The sequence below is a fragment of the Babylonia areolata genome, chromosome 2 (assembly GCF_041734735.1).
Source record: "Babylonia areolata isolate BAREFJ2019XMU chromosome 2, ASM4173473v1, whole genome shotgun sequence".
Lineage (NCBI taxonomy): Eukaryota > Metazoa > Mollusca > Gastropoda > Neogastropoda > Buccinidae > Babylonia > Babylonia areolata.
In genome coordinates this window covers 15,986,969-15,996,968 of record NC_134877.1, presented here as the reverse complement: position 1 = coordinate 15,996,968, position 10,000 = coordinate 15,986,969, and the positions used below count along the sequence as shown (strand labels likewise).

General features: G+C 44.0%; 1 protein-coding gene across 1 annotated transcript in view; it reads left to right on the top strand.

The window, feature by feature from the left end:
* Positions 1-10,000, top strand: part of LOC143276983 (secretin receptor-like) — a 120,458-nt gene that overhangs the window by 81,323 nt on the left and 29,135 nt on the right. The window contains exons 3-7 of the mRNA XM_076581685.1: positions 3,861-3,963; positions 6,786-6,857; positions 7,757-7,905; positions 8,313-8,323; positions 8,948-9,021. Of these exons, the coding sequence (XP_076437800.1) occupies positions 3,861-3,963; positions 6,786-6,857; positions 7,757-7,905; positions 8,313-8,323; positions 8,948-9,021 (409 nt within the window). The remainder of the gene's footprint in view (positions 1-3,860; positions 3,964-6,785; positions 6,858-7,756; positions 7,906-8,312; positions 8,324-8,947; positions 9,022-10,000) is intronic.

The window sequence follows — 10,000 nt, the reverse complement described above, 5'->3', positions numbered from 1 at the left end:
AGGGAGAGCGCGTTGCAACACTACAGTGCCACCCTTAAAAAAAAAAAAAAATTTAAATTTTATTTTTTCCTGCGCGCAGTGGATTTTTCTACAGAATTTTTGCCAGGAACAACCCTTTTGTTGCCGTGGGTTCTTTTACGTGCGCTAAGCGCATGCTGCACACGGGACCTCAGATTATCGTCTCATCCGAATGTTTAAGTGTCCAGACCACCACTCAAGGTCTAGTGGAGGTGGAGAAAATATCGGCGGCTGAGTCGTGATTCGAACCAGCGTGCTCAGATTCTCTCGCTTCCTAGGCGGACGCGTTACTTCTAGGCCATCTCTCTCCACTGTACACTTTACATGTCAGTCACTATTTTGTTAGAGCGGAGGGGATGCAGGAAAAGAGGATTATTATTATTATTTTTTTTAATCCATCAACTATTTCAATTAATGAAGTCCTTGGCTGTGCTGTACAGCGAAGACAAGAGGATTATTATTATTATTATTATTATATTATTTTTAATCCATCAACTATTTCAATTAATGAAGTCCTTGGCTGTACTGTACAGCCAAGACAAGAGGATTATTATTATTATTATTATATATATTTTTAATCCATCAACTATTTCAATTAATAAAGTTCTTGGCTGTGCTGTACAGCCAAGAGTAGAGGATTATTATTATTATTATTATTATATTATTATTATTATTAATTTTTTTTTAATCTATCAACTATTTCAATTAATGAAGTCCTTGGCTGTGCTGTACAACGAAGACAAGAGGATTATCATTATTATTATTATTATTCTTATTTTTAATCCATCAACTATTTCAATTAATGAAGTCCTTGGCTGTACTGTACAGCGAAGACAAGAGGATTATTATTATTATTATTATTATTATTATTATTATTATTATTATTATTATTATTATTATTTTTAATCCATCAACTATTTCAATTAATGAAGTCCTTGGCTGTACTGTACAGCCAAGAGTAGAGGATTATTATTATTATATATATATATTTTAATCCATCAACTATTTCAATTAATGAAGTCCTTGGCTGTACTGTACAGCCAAGACAAGAGGATTATTACTATTATTATATATATATTTTTTTAATCCATCAACTATTTCAATTAATAAAGTCCTTGGCTGTACTGTACAGCGAAGACAAGAGGATTATTACTATTATTATATATATATTTTTTTAATCCATCAACTATTTCAATTAATGAAGTTCTTGGCTGTACTGTACAGCCAATGTCTTGCCTTATCCACCACGCTGTTGTCTTTTTCTCGTCAATGTCGGTAGGATTATTGAGTTGTGTGAAGTGTGTGTGTGTGGTTGAAGGGGGGGAGGGGGGGGGGTCGGGGGGGAGGGGAGGGGGGATTGGTGGTGGTGGTGGTGGTGGTGGTGTGTGTGTGTGTGTGTGTGTGTGTGTGTGTGTGCGCTTGCTTGCATATGATCATGGCTACAGTCAACTGTGCGTGTGTTTTCGTAAACAAGTGCATGGTTTTCGTTTTTCGATGCCAGACATCACGTTTTTTTTTTGTTTTTTTTTTAAAGACCGAGATATGCAAATCGGGATTGCACGATTGGTCAATTCAGCACCAAAGTAAGACGTGTTCACCGACAAAAACTCGCTTTTTCGTAATACCCTCTACACCCACCCACCCACCCACCCACACGCACACACCTGACTCTTATCCCTCCCCCCTTGCCCCACCCTCGCCCCCCAACCCCCTCCAACATTTTCTAGCTTTCTAGTACGTACGTACGTAAAATCGTGGTCGTTCCTTGTTACTCTTTATTACATTCCCGTGCCTTCTCTCAGTTTTTATTACGAATTTTTTTGTCATCAGGCTTTTTTTTCTTTCTTTTTTTGTCGAAATATACAAAAATACCCTCATTTTCGGTTTCCAGGAAGTGTCAGTTGCTTGGAGTGATCTTGATCAACTAGAGAGAGAGAGAGAGAATGAATGAATGAATGAATGAATGAATGAATGAATCTTTATTTTCCAACGGTGAAGATATTAGCACTTTGGCCGACTTACACATCTGCCGTTGTTCAAAGAGACACACAAACATGTACGCATATAAATGTAGTTATACTGAATACTTAATACATGTATAATGTACGAGTATAACACAGCGTCAAACTGAGAGACACAACATCGCTCACATCTGTACGGAACGGAAGCGAGTAACACACACACGCACACACACACACACACACACACACACACACACACACACACACACAGATAGAGAGAGAGAGAGCAGATGGCTGACACGCTGATCAGGCCTTGATAGTCTGCTCTAGGTTTTTGGTGGTACATTAGCATAAAATGACACGGGATGATGATTAAACATAATTCATGAATAAATAAACATATTAGAATAAAACAGAACTAGAGATAGTAATGACAATGATAATGATAATGACGATGATGATGATGGTGATGAAAATAATGATAAGGATTATGATAATGGCAATAATATTAGTAAGAATAATGGATACTTGTGAAGCGCGCTTTCCTCCCTTAAATGGAGCTCAAAGCGCTTTGAAATAAACATCAAACAAACACATGTACATACACAATAACTTGCAAAAGGAAGAAGAAGAAGAAGAAGAAGAAGAAGAAGTAAAAAGAAAATGACGCACAAACAAATAAAAGAGATTCAAAGACTACGCCTGTTACATAACTTGATTACACACACACACACCCGCACCCCCCCCCACCACCCCACACATAGAGTTTGCATGGCTTTATAACTGAATGTCATTGAAAAGGGATGTAATATCTATGTATATATAAAAAGCGTTTTTAAACAACAACAACAACAACAAAAACACAGCATAGTAGAGATTTTTTAAAGTCAGCTGAAAGAGAATTTTCTGTTTTGGGTTGAAACAAAAAAAAAAACACGAAAAAAAGTCTTCCATCACAACTGACACGATCAAACTTGGCAGTATATCCATCCGTCTTTCCACGTCAGTCAGGAACCTCGGTGTTGTCCTTGACAATACACTGTCCATGCAAAAATTTATCAGTCAGACATGTCAGTCCTGCTACTGTCAACTGCGGCGCATCAGTGCCGTCCGGAAATATCTGTCCATTGACGCAACATCTAGACTTGTCGTTTCTCTCATTCTCTCTCGCCTTGACTACTGTAACTCTCTATTGTCTGGTTTGCCTGCTTCATCCATTCAGTCCCTTCAGCGCATACAAAACTCTGCTGCCCGACTCGTCCTCAGAAAGAAAAGATCTGAGCACATCACTCCTCTTTTACAACATCTCCACTGGCTCCCTGGCTCACACCGAATAAAGTACAAGATCAGCAGTCTATGTTATAGATGCATTCACAAAACTGCCCCTTCCTATCTCTGCGGCTGCCTTCACCTCTACACTCCATCTCGCTCACTACGATCGGCTTCGGATCCACTCTGTTTATGCATACCCAGATTCAAACACTCGACTGTTGGCCGCCGTTCTTTCTCTGTCTCTGGACCTTGCGATTGGAATGAACTTCCTCTTTCGCTTCGTCAAGTCTCCACACTCAGCTTTTTCAAGTCTGGCCTTAAAACCCACCTCTTCCCAAAATAGCCTCCCTTGCCTGTCCTGCCTTGTCTTTAGTTTCAACAGTTTCTGAGTTATGCATGCGTGTGAATGATTGATGCGAAAGCGCTTTGATTTGTCTCTGCACAAGATTCAGCGCTATATAAATACCGTTATTATTATTATTATTATTTATCATTATTAAGCAGACAATAAAGTATTTTGAATTGAACTGAAATTGAATTAAACTGATGCTCTCATAAACCGCCCATATGTCTCCCCCACTCCCCGGCCCCCTCTTGTGTGTTTTGCAGACCTCCGTGGCAGTGAGTGTGGAGGAGCAGCATCGCAGAATCAACGAAGAGCGGAGGATGTGCCACCAGCTCATTATTCAGGAACTGAACGAAGAGGACAATGGTGAGTTGAGCTGGACATTGACGCTTGATAGTGGTGTGGAGAGCCACAAGAGAGAGAGAGAGAGGAGGGGGAGGGAGGGAGAGAGGGAGGGGACAGAGAAAGGGAGAGAGGGAGGGAAAGAGAGGAGGGAGGGAGAGAGATAAGATCAGCTGAGATAAGAATAACTTTATTATCTCCAGCTAGAGAAATTTGTCCAGGTGCATTATCACAACATAGACAAGTAAACAACATGGGGACCATAACTCTAAAAGTCAACAACAGCTTTTTATGAATAGAACGATAGACAAATGTAAAAATATCGCATACACCGTTACATACATTCATCCACACATTGCAGGTAATAACTAGTATTCTTAATATAAAAACAGAAAGAATTAAGAAACATTATTTTGAATATAACTATGAGCATAGCCTACTAGAATGCATATTGATTATAATAGATAGATAAGCTAAGAATAAAGATAAATTGCATCAGGTGCGGAAAACCACAACCAGATAATCAGCACACACCCGCACCCCCCCGCCCCCATACCCCACTCCCCGCACACGGATTACTTGATTGAACAGGAGTAATAAACATATGTTCTCAAATAAAAGCATTTCACATATTCGCTTGAAAAACATTGCAATTAATTGTTACATCATAATTTTTAACAGAAATGTATTTAGAATATGAACGTTAACATTAGGAATATTCCATTGTACGTTCATCCTGCATATTGCACATTATTCATCCTACTTATTGCACATTCAAAATAACTAATTGTCACGTTTTTTTAAAGCTCAGTAAACACACACACACACACACACACACACACACACACACACACACAAGAAGAAGAAAACTTACTACCCAAAGAGTAAGCTTCGGATCAACATCCAGGCCTAGCAGTTTGAGGGCAAGGAGATGAGGTTGTATTGTGTTAAAAGCAGAAAAAAAATCAACAAAAAGGATACGAACAAAAGCTCCTGTTTTATCTAAATGAAGGAAAGCATTATGAAGGAGAATTAGGATAGCATCGTCAGTATTTCTGTGTGGTTTGTAAGCAAACTGAAGACAGTCAAGATGCTGTTTAGTGAAGGAAAGTAGATGGCGGAGAACTATTTTTTCAAAGCATTTCATCACTATTGAAGCCAGGGCGTAATCATTTAGTGCGGCTGGGTTCTTTTTCTTGGGGATAGGACAGATAGTGTATTTTTTTCCAGATGCTGGGGACAGAGCAGTCCTTCAGAGGCCAGTAGAAAGTTTTACAGAACACGTCACACAGCTGGGAAGGCACATGTTTTCAGTAATCTTCCGCAGATATTGTCTGGGCCAACTGCCTTCGTGACATTCAGTTTTTAAAATAAAGATTTAACAACTTTTGCATCATCTCAAAGTCCTGAGCTGTGTTTCTATCTTTGATCTTTTCCTGCAACTGTGAGATAACCCTATCCTGTTCCCTTCCCAGATCATTCCTTTCAAAGCGACAGTAGAAATTATTAAGTTTATTTGAAAAGTCAAGCTGTTCATCCCTTTTCATTTCACAAGCTACTGTTTTCCTTTTCGTTTCTCCAGTGATAATTTTTAACCCATCTCATGCATCTGCCATTTTTCCTATCTGAAACTGCTGCTCTACTTTTGATTTTAATTCCCTCTGTCCCCTTCGTAATTCCCCTCTAAGATTCTTTTGTATCAGTTTCCTATCCTTCTTGTTCCCCGACTGAAATGCTACCTTTTTCTCGTTTAAAATGGTTTTGAGAGACTTTGAGATCCATGGTTTGTTGTTGGGGAAAAGTTTAACTGTTTTTGTTGGAATTATCATGTCTTCACAGAAACTGATAAAACATCAGCTGCTTCATGAACATTCTCACATGGGTCAGTCAACACACTCCAGTCAGTACAATCAAAACATCCTCTCAGTTCATCCACACTCTCTGACGTCCAAACTTTCACACTCTTTTCCACAATCGGCTCTGTCTTTATCTTTGGTCTGTAGGCTGGGATTAAATGAACAACATCATGATCAGATGTACCCGCTGGCGCTTGGGGAACAGATTTTTAGGCATTTGGAATGTTCCCATAACATTGGTCAATTGTCTTGTCCAGTCGGGGGAGGGAGGAGAGAGGGAGAGGGGAGGGGAGAGAGAGAGGGGGGGGGAGGGAGAAAGGGGGTAGGAGAGAGAGCGGGAGAGGGAGGGAGAGAGAGGGAGAGAGAGAGAGTGGGGGAAAAAGAGAGAGGGAGGAGGGAAGGAGAGGGAGAGAGAGGGGGAGGGAGGGGGAGAGAGAGGGGGGAGGGAGGAGAGTGGGAGGTAGGGAGGGAGAGAGAGAGAGAGAAAGAGAGAGGGAGGGAGAGAGAGGGAGGGAGGGAAAGAGAGGGGGAGGGAGGGAGAGGGAGGGAGAGAGAGGGAGGGAGGGAGAGGGAGGGAGGAATAGAGAGGGGAAAGGAGGGAGAAAATAGAGAAAAAGAGGGGAGGGAGAAAGAGAGAAAGGGGGGGAGGGAGGGGGAGAGGGAGAAAGAGAGGGAGAACGAAAGAGAGGGGGAGGGAAAAAGAGATAGGTAGAGAAGTCTGAAGTCTGAATGGTTTATTGTTTAGGCCTTTCTGCCCGTGACAACAGGGGTAAGGGGGGACTTCCGTTTTAACGTCCATTATAAAGAACAGAGATAGGTAGAGAGAGAGACAGAGACAGAGAGAGAGACAGAGAGACAGAGAGAGAGAGAGACAGAGAGACAGAGACAGAGACAGAGAAAAACAGGAGTGGAGATGACAAGGCAAAAATCTTCATTGACGAAAGGCTGTGTTCTAAAAAAACACAGGTGCATGCACACGTGGTTTTACAGAGACGGACCTGATCAGCGTGTTTGGGGGGATCTGTGCGAAAGGTTCAGGCAGTCAACTCCTGGGAGCCGGGAGTAAAAAAAATCACCTCCACTCCGTCGTGTTTTTTTTTCTCCGGAAGTTGCGAATTCCTACGCACACAAAATTTTAATCTACACAGACTGTAACTTCCGGCAGGATCAAACACGGGCTGAAGGCGATTCCATGCCCGGTCGGCTCGTATGATTTAATCGGTCAGGTATCTGCTTTATTGTTGTTGTTGTTGTTGTTTTCACGCAGATGATTGTGGTTTAGCGTGTATGGATCAGTCTGCACGCCTTAACACCCCCCCACCCCCCCACGCCCCCTCCCCCCCATTAACTCCTTGACTGCCAGGCCCCTCTATGATTCAGGGTCATGGTGACATCACGGATGACATCAAAAGAAGGGAATTAACTGTGGAAGGCTGAAAATTCACCACATTTGATCCAGAGTGATATTACCTCCAGCCCAGGGTGGAGATTTTTACGATCTCCCAGGTCAACATATGTGCAGACCTGCTAGTGCCTGAACCCCCTTCGTGTGTATGAGCACGCAGAAGATCAAATACGCACGTTAAAGATCCTGTAATCCATGTCAGCGTTCGGTGGGTTATGGAAACAAGAATATACCCAGCATGCACACCCCTGAAAACGGAGTATGGCTGCCTACATGGCGGGGTACGTAAATAAAAGCGGTCATACACGTAAAATGTTACATGTCTGTCTGAGTGTGTATGCGTGTGCGTCTGAAATCTGATTGAATGACACAGGAAACGAATGATGAGCGCCCAGTGGCAGCCGTCAGTCGGCTCTCTACCCAGGTAGGCAGCCTGTGGTGCAAATGTCCCCGTGTATGTAAAGCGCTTAGAGCTTGGTCTCTGACCGAGGATAGGCGCTATAGAAGTATCCACATCAATCAATCAATCAATCAATCAATCAAAACTGTGCTGCAGGGTCGTACTGTCAGCCTGTGTGGGACGGCATCATGTGCTGGCCACGGACACAGGGAGGTCAGCTGGTGGAGCAGGGCTGTCCGGACTACGTGCATGGCTTTGTACCCTCAGGTAACACCGTGTTGTCTGTCCTTCCAGTGTGCCCTCAGGTAACGCCGTGTTGTCTGTCTTTCCAGTGTGCCCTCAGGTAACACCGCGTACTCTGTCTTTCCAGTGTGCCCTCAGGTAACACCGCGTACTCTGTCTTTCCAGCGTGCCCTCAGGTAACACCGTGTTGTCTGTCTTTCCAGCGTGCCCTCAGGTAACACCGTGTTGTCTGTCTTTCCAGTGTGCCCTCAGGTAACACCGTGTTGTCTGTCTTTCCAGCGTGCCCTCAGGTAACACCGTGTTGTCTGTCTTTCCAGCGTGCCCTCAGGTAACACCGTGTTGTCTGTCTTTCCAGCGTGCCCTCAGGTAACACCGTGTTGTCTGTCTTTCCAGTGTGCCCTCAGGTAACACCGTGTTGTCTGTCTTTCCAGTGTGCCCTCAGGTAACACCGTGTTGTCTGTCTTTCCAGTGTGCCCTCAGGTAACACCGTGTTGTCTGTCTTTCCAGTGTGCCCTCAGGTAACACCGTGTTGACTGTCTTTCCAGTGTGCCCTCAAGTAACACTGTCTTTCCAGTGTGCCCTCAAGTAACACTGTCTTTCCAGTGTGCCCTCAGGTAACACCATTTGTCTGTCTGTCTGACCACTGTCCACTCAGGTAACACCACCGTGTCTTTTTGACGACTGTCCACTCAGGTAACACCACCCTGTCTTTTTGACCACTGTCCCTCAGGTAACACCACCCTGTCTTTTTGACCAATGTCTCTCAGGCAACACCACCGTGTCTTTTTGACCAATGTCTCTCAGGTAACACCACCGTGTCTTTTTGACCACTGTCCCTCAGGTAACACCACCCTGTCTTTTTGACCACTGTCCACTCAGGTAACACCACCCTGTCTTTTTGACCACTGTCCCTCAGGTAACACCACCTTGTCTTTTTGACCACTGTCCACTCAGGTAACACCACCGTGTCTTTTTGACCACTGTCCCTCAGGTAACACCACCTTGTCTTTTTGACCACTGTCCACTCAGGTAACACCACCGTGTCTTTTTGACCACTGTCCCTCAGGTAACACCACCCTGTCTTTTTGACCACTGTCCCCTCAGGTACCACCACCGTGTCTTTTTGACCACTGTCCCTCAGGTAACACCACCTTGTCTTTTTGACCACTGGCCCTCAGGTAACACCACCTTGTCTTTTTGACCACTGGCCCTCAGGTAACACCACCGTGTCTTTTTGACCAATGTCTCTCAGGTAACACCACCGTGTCTTTTTGACCAGTGTCCCTCAGGTAACACCACCGTGTCTTTTTGACCAATGTCTCTCAGGTAACACCACCCTGTCTTTTTGACCAGTGTCCCTCAGGTAACACCACCGTGTCTTTTTGATCAATGTCTCTCAGGTAACACCACCTTGTCTTTTTTACCAGTGTCCCTCAGGTAACACCACCTTGTCTTTTTGACCACTGTCCCTCAGGTAACACCACCCTGTCTTTTTGACCAATGTCTCTCAGGTAACACCACCGTATCTTTTTGACCAATGTCTCTCAGGTAACACCACCCTGTCTTTTTTTTTACCAGTGTCCCTCTGGTAACACCACCGTGTCTGTCTAGACAGACAGACAGACAGACACACACACACACACACACACACACACACACACACACACAGAGGAGGTGGGGAGGTTCTGCTGGGGGGTCGGGGGGGGGGGGGGCGTGCGGGTTTGGGAGCGGGAAGAGTGCAGTGCTGCCGTGGTGGTGACGAGGATCGAAGGCGTGGCAAGGGTTCGGAAGCAAGCGACATCAAATTTTTTTTAAAATTTTTTTTTTTAATTTTTATTTTTTACAGAGTTGCCCTGCTCTCTGTCCTTCTCTGTCCACAGATTGTTAAAACTCACTCACTAAGCGCGTTGGGTTACGCTGCTGGTCAGGCATCTGCTTGGCAGATGTGGCGTAGCGTATATGGATTTGTCCGAACGCAGTGACGCCTCCTTGAGCTACTGAAACTGAAACTCAATACGGCCAGTCCTCTCTTCTCCTCTACACAGACCCCTCGGATGTCCAGTGGGTGCCTCAATGACCCAGCCTTTAGCTTCCGTCGTCAGAATTGTGGTATTCTTTGTCAACATTCACCTTTTCAGTATAAGAGCCTTCCGCTTG